The sequence below is a fragment of the Myodes glareolus genome, chromosome 12, assembly GCF_982192425.1.
Source record: "Myodes glareolus chromosome 12, mMyoGla1.1, whole genome shotgun sequence".
In the NCBI taxonomy this organism is placed as follows: Eukaryota; Metazoa; Chordata; class Mammalia; order Rodentia; family Cricetidae; genus Myodes; species Myodes glareolus.
In genome coordinates, this window is record NC_142037.1 from 8,416,261 (window position 1) to 8,437,051 (window position 20,791).

The 20,791-nt window shown below is 41.2% G+C and overlaps 1 protein-coding gene across 16 annotated transcripts in view; it reads right to left on the bottom strand.

Annotated features, from left to right (window-relative positions):
* Kcnma1 (potassium calcium-activated channel subfamily M alpha 1) overlaps nucleotides 1–20,791 on the bottom strand; it is a 720,864-nt gene that overhangs the window by 168,287 nt on the left and 531,786 nt on the right. For all 16 annotated transcript variants that reach the window (XM_085698388.2, XM_085698387.2, XM_085698389.2 and 13 more), the window contains exon 15: nucleotides 2,298–2,407. In XM_085698388.2, coding sequence (XP_085554514.2) covers nucleotides 2,298–2,407 — 110 coding nt within the window. The remainder of the gene's footprint in view (nucleotides 1–2,297; nucleotides 2,408–20,791) is intronic.

The window sequence follows — 20,791 nt, forward strand, 5'->3', positions numbered from 1 at the left end:
TGAACACATTCTCACTCACATCAGAAGTTGCTTTTTTTTTTTTCATTCAAAAGCTTTACTGAACAAATACTAAATTCACTGACAACGAGGCACGTCTAAGAGATCTTTTCCCTCATTAGAGCATGCTCTAAAGATGAAAATCAATCAAGGGAAATAATTCCTATTTCCTAGTGCCGTGCCTGACAAGAGAGCACACTCAGAAGCTGCCTTGGCACACCTAGCTTTCCCACCCTCCTCTTCCTCTACCACAGGGGAAAAAGTCAGTCCTTTTAAAGATGACAGGTGAGAACTGCTCCCCCTAGAGGCTGTAACTGGGTGACGCGGCTGCTATTTGCCTGACTCCTGAGCTGGTACTAAAGGCTGATGGAGTTTGGTGGCTGGAAGAGGGCAGAGTTGACCTGGGCTGTTGGTGTCACTCTAAGCTGACTTAGAGAAAGTTTACACTGTCCTTTCATTAAAGCAAGTGGAAGCCAGAAACATGAATCCGGTGTGGCCAACTCTGATTTTAAGGAGAATTCGGAGATCCAGGTTTTGCTTTGTTTGGTTTTGTGAAATAACATAGTCCAGAAATACCAGCAATGAGCCTTGAGCAAACTAAACAAGACCAAGTCCATGGGTCCAGTGCTACCCCAGTTATAGCCTCTTAGGGGGACAGTCCTCACCCTTAGTCTTTAAAAGAACTGACTTTTTCCCCCAGAGGAAGAGGAAGAAAAAGGTACAAAAGCTGCAGGAGACAGACAGCTTCCCTGGGAGGTGGCAGGTGCAACACCACTTAAACCGGGAAAATCGGTGGCCGAGTAAGAGCTTTGGAACTTCCCAGCTGGCACCCCGAACATCACAGGGCCCCATTCTGCTGCCAATTCTGCCTTGATGCCCTGACCACCCCTGTACTGACCACAGAGGGCTTCGAGGGCCTTCTTAAAGAGCCCTGGTGTGTTCCCTGGATATTCTGACTTCTCTAGACTGCCCATCCAAAGCAATCTGAGTTACAGGGGAGGATACCCTCCCACCATCTCGGAATGGTTAACTTCAAAAGAGACATTGCTTGCAGGGAAAGGTGCTCACGGCGGGGAGTTACACCAGGGCTTCCGGTTCCAGAAAAGAACTCCTTCTGAATCAATTACCTATTCACTTTTCCAGTTCATTTAGCATCTAAACTATCGCTTAGAGACAGGGCAAGAAATTTCTGTAAACAACCAAACCATCTTGGAGTGCTTGGGGGTTTGGGCCTGGAGACTGGCAGAGAACACCTGCCGTGCTCCCTGGCAGGAGTCCCCACCCCTCTCTTCTGCATACAAAGCAGAACAGGAGTCCCAAAGACCCTGGGTTTCCTTTACTATGAAGGGCTCTCAGTTTTGAAGGGCATCGTTAGATTTCCAGCTCTAGAATCCCAGGTGATAGGCTTGGCTAGCAGCCTAGATTCACCTGTTTCTCCCCAGTTTTCATCAATGAGACCATTTATTGACCTTTGCTACGGAGTCAGGCACTAACAGGTCAGACTTAGAGGTCTGCTGTTTTCAGAGTATATGGGGGACATGACCCTTATTTGATTTTATTTCAGTCGAGGGAGTCTAAGTGGAGAGTCTGGGGGTACTGTTGTGCCTCAAGGTGGACACCTGGAATTCCTGATCTTCCATGGGTACAGGGTATGACCTACTGCAGGTGCTCTGGGAACCAGTTCCGAGTCATGCTATTTGATCCTGGCAGCTGTGTGCAGGACCTTTTCAAGGACCTTCTGTGCACTTGGCAGCATAGTTCCTCCGTAAATAGCCAAAGCACTTTGGATGTCTATATATCAAGGACTTAATTAGAAGGGAGATTAAAATTCCTTTGTCCTGGAACTGGCAAGATTTGATTTTTCTCTGTATTAAAAGCAGATAGGTGCTGAAGGTAAAGCCCTGGGTTCAAACTTTAGCACCATCAATAAGTAGAAAGCTAAATAAACGAAACAAAGTAAACCCAAGGGCCTCCTGAGTTCACGCCACCTTTCCAAGACTTCCCTCTCACAGTAGGGTTACAGAGGATGTACAGGCGAGCTGCACAAACTCTAAGTTTGTGTAAACCAGGGCTTCAATCTCAAGATTTTTGGACCTAGAGGATAAGTAAGAGACAGCATAGCACTAGAAGGCAGGACCTTGTCAGGACATGCTTTCCTGTCCGCAGACATGCAGGACTGAGAGAAGAGCCCTAGGGATAGTCAAGTGTCCCAACCAGAGCAAGCAGAGGCCAGAGGCTGTCCTTACAAACCCATTAAACACCCCTGAGAGGCAAAGAGTGTCCAGTCAACAGTCACTTACTCACAAACAGTAGGGAAGGACAGCCCCACGAAGGCACTGGAGAGATACTCTGTGTACATCTCATTGGAGACTCCTTCCAAGTAGTATTTCTGCCAGGTGTCTTCCTCAATCTAAGAAAAAAATGCACAGCAAGAGGGTTTAAAATATAGCTACAAACTGACAGAGGAAAATTGGAGCAATAGCCTTAAACAAATAAATGTACTAGTGACACAGTGACTCTTCTGGTGGATGATCATCTCAGCAGCTGGGAGCAGACCCACGGAATCCCCATTACGTTCCATGACCCTAAAGGTATTGTGTTCAGTAGATTTCCTTCAAAGCACTGCTTTGCTCTCAAAAATGTTTCATTGCATGTGTGTGTATGTTAGAGATAGAGAGTGTGTGTGTGTGTGTGTGTGTGTGTGACTGTGTACATGTGTGCCTTCCTGTGTCTGTACGAGAGTATGAATATATGAGTATGTGGATAGGTACGCCAGAAGAGGATATTGGATACTGCAGAGCCGGGGTTAACAGGCATTTGTAAATATGCAGCTTGTTATGTGGGTCCTGGATCTAAACTTGGGTCTTCATGACTCTCTGGCAAACACGCTAAGATACGTCTCTAGTCCCTTGCTTTGATTTGCACCCTCATGATTTCTAAATCTGTGGAGATCTAGAACCCAATCAAAATCGTGGTGGACAAGTCATCAACTGACGCAAATATCTGGAGAGCAATTTTGCAGATGTTTTCACAGTTCCTGAAAGCATAGACTCTTCTATGCAGGGCTTCCATTTCAAGCATCCACAAAAAAGTATTTAAACAGGCAAGACAAAGTCATGGAGTTGTGGGTTTGTGCCAATCTTGAAACATGTTTTTACATCATAATCACATACACATACTTTTTTATTCATGAAAAATTACAAATAAATCAGGTAACATGAAATTATAAAAAACAATGAGGAATCCCAATGAAATTTCTATATTCTTGTGTGTGTGTGTGTGTGTGTGTGTGTGTGTGTGTGTGTGTGTGCATGAGTAAATGACATGTGAATGTGGGTACCAATGGAGGCCAGAAGAAGGCATCAGATCTTCTTGGGTTATGGGTGGTTGTGAGCCACCCAATGTAGGTACTGGAAACTTAGCTCAAGTCCCCTGGGAGGGCAGCAAGTACTCCTAATCACTGAGTCATCTACCCCATCCTGTGATTTTATTGTTGAAAGGTCTCTCTGGTTTTATATTATAGGGCCATATGAAAATGTCTACAAATGTTTATAGAAGAAAAGTAGCAGTTATCTCCGAGTGGCAGAATACTAATTTTTAAGATAGATTAATGTACTGTCTAAAGACTTTTATACAAGCATACACACATATATGTATATGCACTACATTCTATATATTCTACTTTGGAAAAAAAGATGTTTCAAAGGGGTCATGCCCAAAACTTCATTAATTTTCTATAATAAGATCTAGCTGGGTTTCCCAACAATCATCTCCGAGCAAGGTAATTTCATAGGAGTCGATCTTTGAAAACTAGTAAATTAAACCAGAAGGTTGAACCACTCTGGGAGTTGAGGAATCCATCTCGGTGGCTTCCTTGGCTGGCTTTGGCCTGCCCCTTCCTGTAAAGGCTCAAGTTACAGGAAGGCAACAGGAAGTTCTTCCATCCACAATGTATCTCTTTAAAATGGGCTGTCCTGTTCTTGTGCTGTGAGGAACGCTGGCATGGCCAATCAGTCAGTTAACTGAGAGAAATATGACGCTGAGATCTGAAGGAGAAACAAGAGCCTGCGAAAGACCAGAGGCTTCAACTATGTGGTTGTGCCCTGCCAGCCAAAATCCAAAATGAAAATTTGAGAAGTAAATGAAATGCTACCTATTTCCGTGCTTTGTATCTGCTGCATGCTCAGCTTGAGCAACTAGGCTGCAAGTTAACCTTCTTGGAAGGAGCTCCTGTATGTCTGCTCCTGTACGTCTGGTGTGCTGTATGCCCCAGCGCTGTGGGCTATCAGCTGATTATCTATGCACAGGTCTTCCCCAGAGTGAAGGGTGTTAAAAAAAGATGTCAACCAACAAAAGGTGTGGCTAACTGGTATAATTTTTTTTAAAAAAAATTAACCATAATGTGTTCAGCTAAGCATAATTTTTTTAATTTCTCCAAATCTAAGTTCTCAATAATTTTCTTCAAATAAGATATTTAGGAACTCTAATTTAAGTGAAGTTTGGTATTCCTTAGCAAACATATCATCATACAGAATGTTTTAGTAACAATATTGCGATAATTCTTTTAATAATACAAAGGATGCCATATGAGCTATAGTTAATTATAAAACTTTAAGTAGGGCTTTGTGGGAAAGAAGTTTGCCTAAAGTATGAGAGTCCTGTATATTTTTGAACAGTATTTTTAATTAGATCATTTTTGTTATTTAATACTCTTTATCAGTCCTTCGACAATTTCATACAATGCATGTCTATCTTAATCAACCTTCTCTTAGAAGTCTTATCAGATTCCCCCAACTCCTATCCACATAACTTTCTGCTCTCTCTCTCTCTCTCTCTCTCTCTCTCTCTCTCTCTCTCTCTCTCTTTCTCTTTCTCTCTCTTTCTCTCTATCTATCTATCTTTTAACTCATCAAGTCAATTTGCACTGCCCATATACACTTGGATGTGTGTTCATCTACTGGAGTATGGTTGACCTTTCAGGAGACACACCCTTGATGAAAACTGATGCTCTTCTCCCAACAGCTAGCAGTTGTCATAGTTACTCAGCCAGGGATGAGACTTCATGCCCACCTCCTATCTTCATTCTAGGATTTTGTCCGGCTTGTGCTTGTGCAGTTCTTTAATAATATTTCAGACACTTTCTTCTAATTTAAATATTACAAGTGATTTTTAAAAATACTGACAATATAAACCTTAACTTAGTGTTACTGTTATTCTTCAATTAGTATGGTTTTAATATTGATCGCTTAATTAAGGTCATTATTTTTATGCCTCTGAGTATAAGGAATTAACATTTTAGAACAAATTTTATTGTAGGTTAATCAATACATTTGGTAAATAAGTAGAAACATTCTTTATTGAATAGCAGTATTGTTCATGCTTTTGTTAAACTTAGCAAAAATGTTTCATTGATTCATTCACTCAGTAAATAGTTACTGAAATGTTCTATATTGAAGGACATATTCTAGAGGCTGATTAAGTCTGATTTTAAACTGGTGTTTACTTTCCCACACTTTCTCCTTGTGTTGGAAAAAGCACTACATGACCTGACTAGGATATGAGTGACCATCCTACTAGACACATCTGACTTCCTTTGATTTTCTACATTTCTTTTCCCAAAATTTTGTTTCTATGACTAGTCTGAAGTGGTTGTAGACTGAAAGTCAAACAACTAGGGAAAAATCTTCAAACAATTCTATCAAATGAAATCCCTCTTCCACATCTCTAGGTAAATTCTCAGATGGTACCCACAAGGCTCAACACAGTAGCATCAAATCAACTGTACAAATGCTTGGGAGTTTAAGATGCATTGCCCTGACTCTCTAAGACCTGTACAACTTTAGAACTATTTGTGCATGCACAGCCTACAATGTTTTTAAGATTTCTAATTAAGGCATTTCTCTCTCTCTCTCTCTCTCTCTCTCTCTCTCCCCCCCTCTCACACACACACGCACACACATAAAACTGCTAATTTAATTATACTAACATCTTTTCAAAAGACATGCAGTTAGTAGGAATGTAAACTGGTACAGGCTCTGTGGGAAACAGTGGAGTAGTTCTTGAATTCAAAATATAATTGGTATACAGCCAGCAATTCTGCTCCTGAACACATAACTAGAGAAAATGGAAAGGGATCATAATCGTACTACTTATGATAGCTTAGAGTTGGAAGGGACCCGAGTGTCCATGGAAGGATGTGCAGACCCTCACAGGCATACTGTTTAGCCTTCTCAGGAAGGGAAAGTTTGGCATACGCTGCAGTATGGAGAAATTCTGGCAACATGACGCTAAGCAAAAAATACCACAATCACAAAAGACAAATATTTGGAGGTGGGGCATTTGGTTACTTGAGGTCCATGGCCAAAATCCATAGAAGCAGACAGTGCAAAGGCAGACACGGAGGTTGGGGACAGTCATTGTTTTCAGGGTGTGACGTGTCAAGTTTGCAAGATGAGAAAAATTCTGAAAATGAATGGTGGTAGTGCTTGCACAGCCATGCAAATATACTTCATGCCAATGAGATATACACTTAAAAATGGCTACAGTGCTTAGTTTTTATGTCATGAATATTTTATGGCAATTAAAAAAATTAAAGCCCTCATGATTATAATTGATGCTACTATTCTTTAATGCCTAAACAGAAGAATGCTAAAACACAATAAAGAAAGAACGTGAGTAAGTGAGTCAGGGTGAGGAACTAGCCTTAATGTCACCAGGATCTTGCTCTGGCCCCTGACTCCTAAGGCCTTGCAACCTCCTTTGAAAGAATTCAGAGAAGACACAAGGCACTGTGTGGAGGACAGGTAGAGTTTATTACAGAGCATTCTCAAGAGTGAAGGGAAGCCAATGACTAAGAGCTGAGGGCAAACAGAACACAGAGTAAGTCTGCAGCCTTGTCTTTTACCAGAATGCCTCCACTGGTTAGACAATAATATTATAGGCTTGATGGCAGTTTAGAACACCATGTCACCAAGGACCAAAAAATTAAACTCAGATCCGATGTTTTACCATTTGAGATATCCAAGATTATCTTGAGTTTGCTACAAAACCAAGGATGACCTTGAATTCAGACATCTGCCCTTCTTGACTTTATTTCCCTAGAGCTGGGATTACAGGACTGTATCATCATTCCCAGTTTACTGGGTGCTGGGGATGGAACCCTGTGGTGCAAGCACTCTGCCAACTGCGGCATCCCAAGTCCAGACTCTATTCTTTGGACCAATAATCCAAATCCTGTCCTTATAGTTTCTGGTTTTCTAAGCTGCTGATTAAAACGGAGGAATTCAGCTGGACCCTGTGACATACAATTCTGTTGATATCTGACTGTCTAACACTATGACATTATACCATATCCCAATCTAGGGAAATGGAACTTTACTCTCCCTAGCTTACATCAGGGCTTTTACCATGACTTTTGATCGTGGTTTAGCTTCCGATGTTTCAAGCCTGTGTACAAGCAAGGACAAAGAATCACTTACTTCTTCTCTCTTATTTTTGTCAATGGAACCACCACAGGAGAGAAGGCGTAATGTAATAATACATTGAATTTTTTAATTGATTTTTTTTTTGAGACAGGGTTTCTCTGAAGCTTTGGAGCCTGTCCTAGAATTAGCTCTTGTAGACCAGGATGGCCTCGAACTCACAAAGATCCATCTGCCTCTGCCTCCGAGTGCTGGGATTAAAGGAGTACGCCACCACAAAGTCAATCAGTGGCACAAGCAGGATTTAGAGTTCCCACCCTGAACTACACCACACAAATGCTTTCTGCTAAGTGATGATAAGATAGGTGTTCAACGATACTGTATATGGGTAGGGAGGATTAGTTACATACAAGTACCCAATGTGGGAAAAGGAACCTAGCCCCTCATTCCCGACTCAGGAGCTCAAGCATGAACTCATTACTGTGAGCAGCCAGCAGAGAGAACTACTGACATTGAGCTTAGCTGGAAGGGGAGTTCTGAGAAAAAAAAAAAATCATCATTCCTATTATATGAAATGGGAACTGTCCCAGCCTACAAGTTCTCTCCGCAAATAGCACATGCTATTCCCCACATTTGTATCATCAATGTATTTTTAACCATAATGTGAAGACATGTTTCCCAGCAGAAAAATGAAGGAATGGAACCAAAACGACTTAAGGAAAAAGTGCCAAAATTAATTTTCCAGCCATTCAGCAATCAGTCAAAGGCAAAGTATTTCCTGAGGCAGCAGTTTATCCTCTGGCTGCCACATCAAACACCGGCTGTCTCAGAAGAGCTCCTAGCAAGACGAGCAGGTGATGTGCTAGGTCCTTATTCATCAAACACACAGAGGCCCTCGGTGAGAAGAGAAGGAGCCACTGGACTCGCCTGCCTATGCCTCTTATGGTTTTATTTAACTACCCCTTCATGATCCAATTTTTCAACCAGTCTAGGTGAACCTCCCCAAGCAAATGGTTTTTACACCAACCCATAAACGGAGAGTCTCATCGTCATTGCACCTTCCAACCAGAACCATCCTTGGCTCTCTGCAAGCTCCCTCCTTCCTGATCCCCAGGTTCTGAATGCGTTCCTAATGATCGGCTGGGAACGACACCTTTAATTTTTTTTTCGTGCTTCACCTGATTAGAGAGAAACTATGTTTCTCTAATGCTAACAGCCTGGTGAATGTGAGCAATTCAGCTCTCCTGGCTGGGGTCTATAACAGCCACAGTGATTCCTGTTCCCAGTGAATAACTAGGCTGATTACAGCCAAACAATTTTGCAAAAAAAAAAAAAAAAAATCCATCCCTACTTCAGGAGCTGTACAAATGACCCTGAAGGTTATCAAACACCCCATCCTTATTTAACTGAAAATAAGTACACTGCCTTAATTCAAGAAGAAGCTATTTTATATACCTCAAAAATAAAGAACTAAAAGAAAATTATAGAGATAGTTATGTTAATAGCAGCAATAAAATGGGGTAAGCCATAACATCCACATACTAATATTGCTCCACTGTTTTCTAAAGTCTACTTGAATTCTCAGCCAATACTCCTTCCCTGGTAAAATACTATTTTAAACCTTGAAAAATATGTACACCAAAACTAGTTAGCCACATATGAATGAATACTTGCACATACAAATTTATACAGTATGTTGTCCTGTGCTTTTTCCAGTATGGTGTTCTACATCAGTGTGGTGACATGAACTGACCAACACTATCTTAGATCCCCTATAAACATATTTATTCTGAAAAAAAAGAAGAAATAGCACCCACAGGACATGTCAAGTGGTTTACTACAACAATAAACATGAAATCAGAATTTATGGGCTCTTGGCTGACTTGTGTGTGGAGTTGTTACTAAAATGAGTGCAGCCATTTCTACTCATTCCTCAATAGCGTGCTGTCACTGGGGAATACTTGATGGAGCTCTGCGTACTCTCAATTCTATCTGAAAGGAACAATGTTGACGCGTTAACAGGACCCCATCACTGCCTTTCTGATTCTCCTCTCTTCTGTTTCCGTCGACGTTCATCATCCATGAATATATTCCAGTGTTGACCATGTGGAGATTTTGTCTCCTCCCCTTCTTAGCTTCAACACAATTACAGATCCCTAGAGCAACTCACAGAATTAGAAAGCCACAGTGCTAGGGGACCGCAGGGTGCCGACTCAGAAGGACTCCCTGCTCCAAGGCTTTGAAGGGCGGGTGTGCTGGTGATAAAGGCAGGGGGAGAGCAGAGGTGTGGGATGATGATTTGCCTTTCCAGAATGTTCTTCTTCTCTGGCCAAATGGCCTATCAGTGCCATACTTCTTGGATGGCGATGGGGGCAGCAGCCTTTCCGGGAATGATGCTGGATTTCAGAATCTTCATCACAATTTGGCATTCTGTTTTTATGGCCTATTACAGGGCACAATGTCCAGGAATGAGTGAACAGAATGAAAGAATCTCAGATTTTTCCAAAGCCTTCAGAGTGATTCAAATTAAAACACATTATTTAAGATCTGACGGAATGCCAGGTAAGTGGCTGCTTTGACCTCGAATGAGTAAATACACAGCTCCAAAGATGAATTTGAGGTGGACCTGGACCAGATTTTCACTCCCAGATAAAGGGACTGCTGATGATCAAGTGAGCTTGCTGCTGCTGCTGCTGTTGTTAGAGATTATATATATATATATATATTCAGCCCATATAAGGCATTCGGAAAACAATTAACATCATATCACATGCAAAAGCATTTCAATAAATGTTATTTCCCCTATTTTGTTACCCCATCATGGATTACTTCTGGAGAGGCATGAAGTTCCAAAGAATTTGAAGGGAAAAGACGGTTTTAAAGAAATATTGGCATGGGACTTTTTCAAAAGAATAACTGTGTAGAAATTACTTAAGACAGGAAGCTGGTACTGTTTCCAGTATGTAGGATTTCTCTTGGTTTCTCTCAGATGTAGAAAAGGTGCTTTTGTGTAAGACATGTCAAGCCGTTTTAAAGATTGGCCTATTTACCATCTGCCCGAATAGGAATTTGGTTTTACAGTCTTGATAACAGTTTATACCATCTTCATGTCTTCTCCAAATCGTGATGTTCTTCAGATGGTACTGAAAACCACTCCAATCGGGCTAGAGGAGCAGGAAGTGACTGTTCCCAGGCATTGGCAGCCACCCCCACCCCGACCCCAGCACCTCTCCCAGACACACCGCTAAACTTCCAAGGAGCCATCCTCAACACATCTCATTGGAAGAAACTAGGGCGTTGTTCTGATTTCTAATATATGTTGTTTTGTGTATCCAAATGTTTGAAAAATTGGGAACAAAAGGAATTACAAGGAGAAGGAAATGGGAAAGTAGGACACACCAAGTATGGGCCAACATTTTAAACCCCTAAACCTGACCAACAAAATCAATCAAACTGTTTATAGATTCTTTTTTTAAAAAAAAAATTTATTTATTTTGTATACAATATTCTGTCTGCATGTATACCTGCAGGCCAGAAGAGGGAACCAGACCTCATTACAGATGGTTGTGAGCCACCATGTGCTTGCTGGGAATTGAACTCAGGACCTTTGGAAAAGCAGGCAATGCTCTTAACCACTGAGCCATCTCTCCAGCCCTCCTAGATTCTTATTTCATTTTCTGTGTCTTATCTCCTGCCAAATGAGTTACAAGTATCTCCTGGCATGGGCTGTATTTTAAATTCCATTGGCCAACAATACCACACCCTCCTGTCTTATGATCTTTACACTCTACTTACAACTTCTTTGACATTTCAAGAAAAGGGTATTACTTTTTCGGCTGAGATTACAAGGTGAACTAGACAGAAATTACTATGAGGCATTGCCTAGGATCAAGGAGAATGGTTAGGGAATTTTGTGGCATAGCCCACTATAATGAAGACTCTTTGGAGGAAAACATCTTTATCTGAGTCTCTACTATCTAGAACTGGGCATAGTACGTATGCCCAGTGATATTTTTGAATGAATAAAAAAGTTGTGGAGCACCGGATTTCACAAAACAAACTAACTTTTTAATTAAATTATAAAATTTTTATACTTTAGTGTAATATTTCTTAGTATATGTAACTACTAGCAGGAACTGTAAGTCTCAAAGGGAGAAGAAACATTATCTGAAATCATAGAACACTTTATTTCAAGAAATATGCCTTGGAGATGGAAAATGCTAAGCTAGAAACTTCCTTGCTCACTGTCCCACCCTGGCATGAATGTTCTCTTCAATGGTCTATCAGAACTGTATCTCCCTGCAGCCAGTTTTCATTGTTAAGCTTCTCTTTCTTGTCAAGTTACACACCACCTGATTTCTCTCATGCCCCCCCCACCCCATTTGATGGACTTCATCTACTTTCATGGATACCCACGGTTCCTACCATGTCTACATGTCATGAGTACTAGGCACTCCAAATCCAATACCTAGGGTGGTACCTGCTACATAAGAGGTACTCGGGGTATGCTAGATGGCATCAGATACTTGCAGATCACCTGATTCTCTATCTTCTATTAGAACAAGAAACATGAGCGTGGTAGCTTACATGAAGGATGTGCTGAGTTGATCTGTGCAAGAGAAAGCTGGAGAAAGAGACGGACAGTAGCAGGCACATTTTTTCCAGACTTCTAAGAAAAAGTAAGCACTAAACTTCATATCGTTTAGTGGTGGAGCATGAAATGAACCAATTTTGGCCTCTTGAAGCTGAGAAACTCTGCAGTCTTAGGCTCTAACAAGGAGGTACGTGTAATTGGGTTATTTTGAGACTTCCTAGGAAACTTCTTACTAGGAGCAATACTTTCTGGGAAATGCTGTCATTACACAACATCTTGGGCTGCTTAGCAATCAGCTTATGGTTTTCTAAATCCTAAGATCCAGTAACTTAGAGGCTTGGGTTTAATAGAAGGAAGATTCAAGAGCCAGTGTTTTAACTGTCCTTCGTCTACGCCACTTCATCCCTCTGGGCAAAGTTCTGCTTTCCTTGCCTCAGCCATCTTCTCCAAGGGCTAAGCTCTTGCTTGCCTTCTCACTGATCAGACTGCAATGTCAACTCAAGCAATAAATAATTTAACAGCAACAGACTGAGACCAGAGGAAACTATACTGGCAATGTCATTTCTCCTAATTTCTAAAAATGAGTGTGCGCCCCCTCCACGAATCTTTACAAAAAAAAAAAAATTGGGAGATGAGGGAGTTAAAAATAATGGAACACTTGAATTGGTGCTGGAATTATGATCCTACATCTGTGTGTTTGTGTGCTTTATACATGTGTTTGTGCACACGAACATGTGTAGGTGTGCATGCACATGCCATGCATATGGAATTCAGAGGTTGTTGAAGGCATGCATCTTTTAAGTCACTCTCCGCCTTATTTTTTGAGTCAAGGTCTCTGCCTGAACTTGGTGCTCATCAATTGGCTAGGCTGTCCGGCCAGTTAGCTCTAAGGATAGAGTCACACCTTATAGTCACATCTCCAGCACTTGGATTACAAGCGCTCATGGCCATACTGGGGCGGTGTGTGTGTGTGTGTGTGTGTGTGTGTGTGTGTGTGTGTGTGTGTGTGTGTATTTATTTAATATGAGTGCTGGAAATCTAAACTTAGGTGCTCATGGTTATGTGAAAAGCACTCTACCGAATAAGACATTTTCCTAATCCTATAAGCTTACTTTGGGTGACACAAACATTTAGAGGGTTGCCTAGGTCTTTGAAAATCTTTTGGTAATTTAGACACTTTGATGGAAATCTACTGTTACTAACAACAGTTTCTTAGCAATGTGTGCATCTGATGTTTTACTACAAACATCCTCAGAGGCAACACCCTCGCACCAAATCCAACACATCTCCAACTCTGATATGCATGCACATTGCTCATGGTGACTTAAGAAAATGTAATTACAAATGTCACAGTCCTGATTTAGGATCTACAAAGTTATATTTCTAATAAGTTGCTAGGTGAGGCTATGACATAGAGACCACACATTGAATATCCAAGTGTTATCCCCATAGACAGAGAAGAACAAGGATCCTGGAGTCTCCATTATGCCTTTGTGGACCAGAGGAGACTCCACTGTAGCCTAACGGGTTTGAGTTGAAGACAGAAAAAAATGATGCCCATAAAATAGAATTGGAGGCAGTTACAGAGGAAGCTTGTACATAATCAGGCACAAGATGGGCCTCCAAGTGTTTGGGTTGTTGTGATGATTAGTTTAAACACTATTTCCAGGGTCCAGATTAATCTAGTTAGTCTCTTGCCATTGATCCGATGACCTCAATAATAGCTCAGTCTCCATCTGTACATATATGTGCTGTACGGATTCAATAGTAATATAGATATCTATATTTAATTCAATTAAAAATAAACTTTTAGAGAATGGCCCTGATTTGCATCCCTAATTTCTATTCAACTTTCCAATTTTAGGACACAGTGAATGTGAGGATGAAGAAGCTTGCCAGCTCAGTCCCATTTTAGTGACAGCAGATTCTGGATACTTATGTCTCCTATCGCTGTACAATATGGCCTAATAAAGTCGAGCCAAAGAGACTAGATTTCATTTCAGAGCAAAGGGTTTGGTCGTAAAGTTTTGCTTTCTGGCTGAACAGAGCCATTGCAGCCTCAAGCATAAATTGTGCTGGTTTTAGGTATCAGGGTGATTGGGGAGCCAAATGGGTTATTTGTGAGCCAGGTATCAAAGGCAGATTCACCCGGGTGATTGTGTACTCATTGCTACTGGGACAATCTCTTGCCAGTTAGAGGATATTCTCCCAGGAAGCTAGACATGACCCCTCTGCAGCTTCAGAGTGTTCTCAGCCTCCTCAAAAGACATCTGACTCGGAGTGTGGAAGTGGACAATAAACAAACCACTGTGGTATTTAGCTGGCCTTTGCAATTTTCTTTTGGGAAGAGGTGGCCACAATTCTGAGTGCTCACTGATTAGAGTAACCGAGGATAGAAGCACCTATGCCTGGGGAAACGCTGGCTTCAAATCTCAGCCTCATTGTCCTTCAGCCAAGCTGGATAACCTTGTTTACTTGCAAAACGACAGTAGCACACGTGTACATCTTTAGGAAGGCAGTTCACAAGAGGTGATACGCGCAAAATACTGAACACGGGGCATGGCAAATGCATGTGGCATAGTCACACTGTGTCACTTATTCAGTACCACTTTGTAGATGTCCTATAAATGGCAGCTGCCACCATGGGTGATGATTAGTAGTAAGGATGGCAATGGTGGTGGTGATGATTATGAAGGTGTTTCTATTGTTCAAAGGACCTATAAGCCAATGTGATTGATGTTGGGCTTGCAATTCATGACTTTCTATTACTTAGCTACTGTTAGAAAGGCTGGAATATTACTGCTCACTGAATGGCCCTGTGGATTAAGGAGAAGCACAGTAGAACTCTACAGAAGAGCTTCCTACCCTCCATAGACTTTCATAATGGCCCTGAGCACATATGATGGTGGGAGAGGAGTTAGATACATGGAAAAAATGACAGTCTCCAAAAACAGAAGGCAAGGCATGTGTGGGTGGTCCCATGAATATGATGCAGGATGGCCTCGCCTAGCATCTCTCATATGAAGCGTAACCAGGCAATACGAGCCTAGACTTTTTAAAGAAGCATGGTGCAAACAAGACTTTGATTGCCAGAATGAAACAGGATAGGTTTAGATATGACATTTACCTTTAATCTCAACGTGTTTCTTCTTCTCCATTTTTATCTCTCATCTTCCTATTAAATGTCCTTAGTCTTTATATCCTTACTTCCTAGGCTCATATTGAATTGATACCTGACAAATCTTCACCCCACATGAGGGGCATGCCCATAAACTAATAATTTTCCAAACACTGTGGGTGTGTATATTTCCCTGTGTGTATGTATGTATGGAGGTACATATAAATGTGTGTGTGTGTGTGTGTGTGTGCGCACGCGTGCGTATGCACATGTACTTGTACATGTAGAGACAAGTAGATAGCCTTGTGTGTTGTTTCTCAAGTGCCATCTACACATTTTTTTTTTAGATACATTATCTCTCATCTAGACAGGCTGGCCACTAAACCCCAGTATCTCTACTTCCCCAGAGATGTGCTACCATGTGCTCCCCCTCTCTCTTTGCCTGCATGTATGTCTGTGTCTGTGTGTGCACAGTGCCCATGAAAGCCAGAGGAGGTTGTTTGACTCCCAAGACTGGGGAGATACATATAGTCGTGAGTCACCATGTTGGGGTTAGATATCGAACTCAGGTACTCTGGAAGAGAAACCAGTGCTCTTAACTGATGAACCATCTTTCCCGCCTTTATTTTTCCCTTCCTTCCTCCTTTCCTGCCTTCCTTCCTTCTTTTCCTCCTTTCTTCCTTCCTATTTTTCTTTAAACTTAGTTCCAGGGATTAGAATGAGGAACTCATCATTTTACTGAAAACTATTACTCAAACACTACTATTTTTTAAATTAATGTTTGCTGCACTTTGAAAAGACACAGAATACTAGGTAAAATAAAATAAAATAAAACAGCTTGGCCAGCAACTTTAGCCTCTACTGTCAGATAATTCAATCCTGGACTCCTTTTGTATTTTCCACTCTGCTAAGGTTTACAAGCCAGTCAACCTGAGCATCCTAGAGAGAAAGGGAGAAAGTATCTACTCCTGCATGCCTCTTAGAGGAAGAAGACCCAACACTCTCATCCCAATTAGCTTACTGGAGTATTCCATCTAACCACAGAATGTATGCCATCTGAGAAAGTTCTGGGAAGCATATTTTCCTCTTCCTTGCTGCATTTATAGGGAGGTTTTAGCATATGTTACAGTTTGGTATGCCCAGAAAACTGCCAGGCTGGCCCCCATTATGCAGCTGGCATTCCATGAGATGAGGAGGAGGAATTGTGATGATCCTATCTGGCAAGGAGAGGCTCACTTTACCCCTAAGGATCACTGAACCCATGAGGAAGTTCAATTGGATAATGCATTTCAATAATGGGGCATGGGAGAGCACACCCCTCTCTGATTCCTCAATAGGTGGCTCATTACAACATACAGCTATTTTCCCTGCCTTTGACTGCACCTGCTGGATTAACATAGGGGAAAGAACACTCAGCAATTCTCCACTGGTTCAGAGGCTTAGGGAAAGGCCAGCAGATATGTCTTGTTTTCATCTATTAGTACACAGATAAAATCATGACCCTTTGAGGAGATGGGGGACTGGCAGAAAGGTTAAAGGGCTTGGGGAACTGGTGCCATTTAGGTTGATGAACCATGCTACTGGCTGAGAAAATGAACTCAGAAAATTCTGCCAGCCCAGGATCTTCCCATAGAGCACGTAAGAGACTTTACCCAAGATCAGTCATCTACAAAAATGTTGGTGACATAAGATTGTAAGCATTACAGGTAGAGCTGTTTCATGCCACCTTGAAGTGCAATTAGATACCAGGCTTTGTCTTCTACCTCTCCCACCCGTGACTCAATACTAACCTAGTCTCTAGTGTCATTGCAAGGACAAATCTAAACAGGAGCTTCTACCTACTCCCAAGAAGGTCAGGATTTATTGACTATGGGTTGGGAGCTTTTCTTTTTATTTTGCCAGAAAATTGAAGATTAGAAACAGAATAATGCACCCAAACCTCACAGAAGAACACATCCTAAATTAGTCTGGCCACCTTTTCCACCCTATCCCCTTGCCCACTTCTTGCCAGCCAAGTGGCTCACACTTCATAAGCAGGAGTGAATAGGAAGGGTGTGGTTCTGCTGATAAACTTGGACAACACACTAATCTACAGATATATATGTACCAAGTACATATGTACAGAGTCCTGTGGATGGGCCATTCTAATCACAGGCTGGAAACCCAATTCCATTCTGAAAGTGGTATCAAGTATTCTTTTATTGCTAGATCTTTCCTTTGCTAATCTACTAAAGGAAAAGGGAAAATACCTATCTGTGATGGAATTGGCCTTCTCATTGGCAAATAAGTGCCAGCTGAAACAAGAAAGCAAAGCCCTTAAGAAATGAAAGCAAAAGGAAATGAAACAGGGTGGACTCCCTGTCCTAAAGACAAATGCCAGAAACATGGCAGCTAGGAATAAATACGGACACCTGTAGAGGGACCGCTGATGGTGTGATTATGAAATATCACCCCATTCTCACGTTGGTGAACACCTAGTTCCCAGCTGCTAGGATGTTTTTCTGAGTGTGAGGCTTGTCTGAAGAAGTATGTCACTGGGGGAGGGCCTTTGGGAGAGTGTCATCCACAGCTACTTCCTGTTGCAACATTTGATTCCTTGTCAGCCACACAATGAACACTTCTCCACAGTATGTTCCTTCTACCATTGAGTCCTGTCTGTGCACACAGAACCATGCAAATGGGGATCAAACCTTCTAGCAGTATAGGTCAAACCTTAGCTTGTTTCTGTTGGGTATCTGGTCACAGTGATGGAAAAGAACCATCACACAGAGCGAACACTAAGACATCTTACACAGCAGATTTAATGGGCACAGGGGCATGCTGCTTTTCAGCAGACAGAAAGAGCCTGTCTAATATGGGAAAAATGAGAAGCAGTATTTCTAACTCATACAGTTAATTCTATCCACTTCCCATCCCCAAGTGTGTACAGGCTATTGTCCTCAAGACATCAGTATCTCTGTGAACTTGAAACATAAACCAAGGGGACTGCATCACTCTTGTTGCCATGAAATACATGTGGCAGTTAATGGTAAAAACTACAAAAAACATCCCCAGTTATAAACATCCATACTTTATGGAATGCCATTTTTCAAGATGGCAGATGGATGCTTTAATTGATCTCAGCACCTTTTTACTGGTGTCCCAACATTTCTCTAAGTCAGCCAAATGGGTTTGAAGAGGAAATAGCCATCTCACATTGTTCTACCAGGAGACAGATATCTTCCTGCCACCTGTGCAGGCACTTATCAAGTTTTGATATTCATAGCCTCTGACCAAAGGAGAATTAGCTCTCCAAAGAGATAATGATGATAGGTTATATCCAGCCTATACAAAAAATGTGAGCTCCAGATTCAGGGAGAGACTATGTCTCAAACAAAAGTGGTAGAGAATAACAGAGAAGGTAGAGAAAGTTGAGAAGGTCTTTGTATACACACTTGCAAACACACACACACACACACACACAAATGAATGATTAAATAAATAATCAAATCAAAGCAAATAAATAAATGTTAATAAAGAATCAGATGGAAAATCCAGAATTGAAAAGTACCAACACTAAAATATTTACTTGATGGTTTTGATAGAATGAAGATTTAAAAAACAAATTCAAACAGAAAGTTTGAGTCTAGCAGAACTTAAAAAATGTTCCATCATTCATGGCATGAGAATCCTAGGAAAGCAAAGGGGGAAGGACTGGTACAGGGAAGAATAAAACATAAGACAGCGCTCGCATTTCAAGAATCTGAGTAAACCCCAACAGGAAAACAGAATCCTGGGGGAAAGTGGAGCCCTGAAGGGATGGCCCAACAGGAGTTGGGTGACAGGGACTTTTCATCACAACGAAAGGAAGCAAGAAGAACAATTCTTAAAGCACTGGAAGAGAAGAACTATGAACACAGAATTCTATCTCCAGGAAAGAGGCTGACCACAGGCCCTCTCAGGGGAAGGAGGACAGTGTCAGCTGCCCCTCTGAGCGGCCCGCACAGAACTCACTGTCAAAGCTGACAGAATGGGAATGACAGCAGCAGAGCTGGGCCACCAGCAAAACACAGAAACCTGGAGAGCAGAAGCATTGGGGTAAATTCAAAAAATGCTGCACTTGATGCTTGACAAGCTGTATAACATCACCAAAGTATGGAATGCACAACACAATACTGTGCTGATGGAGATGTCAACGGATCATACTGATAAAAGTTTTTATATTTCATATGAACAGGTAAATGCATGTAGCCTAAGTATGCTAGAGAAATACCATAGATGAAATAGGCCATTAAAATTCTGGAATAAAAACAGTAACTAAAAGATGCAAGACTGATTCTTACAGTGGCTATATAAGATGTATAATGTTTATATGGACAATTATTAAAAATGGGTATATAACTATTAAAAATAAATTATATTTATTAACTGTACTAATACATTAGTTAAAATAGTTTTCAAGACAAAGTCCAAATAATCTCAAATAAGATATGAAAGAGGAGTGTTAAAACATAAGAATCAATCAGAAAGTAATTAATAAAATATCCAGACCAAATCCAAATACACAGTTTTCTTTTACTCATAAATAAATGGTTTAACAAAACCCATGAATGAACAAAAATTCATAAAATGGACTTTTAAAAATGACCTACCTATGGGGTGTATAAAAGAAAGTTACTTAGAATTTAATGATGTAGCTGGGTTCAGGTGAAATCAAATGGGAAAAGATATGCACTTGTGGGGAGGGGAATACAGTTCAGAGGTGGGGCGCTGGCCTGGCATACATGAGGCCCTGGTCCTGAACCCCAGCCCCCTAAAAAGGTAGAAAAACTTTTTCAACAAAGCACTACAAAATAAAATTTTAGTGCCTATAGAAACCAGTATCTGAACTATTCTTTAAAATGAGGAAAATTAACAAGGGCAAATCAACCCAACCTTTCATGAAGAAACACTAAGTTTATCAAAATAACTCAATAGTACAAACTTCCACCAGTTAAATACCCCTTATCTGTAAAACTCCAAAGCGCTCCACAATCTGGAGCTTTCCTGACACTGAAGGGACATCAGATCTACCCCATGGAACCTTTTCATGCTCAGAATCAACTGACAACTGTAGAAAATTGCCTTTGGGTTACACATGTAAAATATATGTAAAGCACAAGTGAATTCTGTAGCTTGGTTTGAGTCTCACCCCCAAGATATTTCACTATGTATGTACAAATTTTCTAAAATTTGGGGGAAGTGGAATGTGGGCTCCCTTTGACCCTATCCTGGAAATTAAGCTACACACTACTAAATAACTCATGAACCAAACTATAGTAGGCTGAGTCCATGTCTGTATTTATTAGTTCTCTCATAATTGCGACAAAAATCCTGGCCAAAGCAAGTTAAAGAAGGATGATGTGACTTGGGCTCAGTCTGAGAGTATATAAAAGGTACAGACAGTGTGGCTAATGGTTTGGCAATGTTTTCAAGTTAAACAGAAACTTACCGTATAAACCACCAATCCCATTTCTAGGCATTTAGTCACATAAATGCCCACACAAATATTTACGTCACCTCATGTTATGGTCTACCTTCCCCCCAAAAAGAAAAAAGCCCAGGAGAAAAAGCCAGGAGCAGCTACTTGCTGTTCTTCTTTCATGAATGAACTGATAAGCAAACTCTGGCACGTCCATAGGA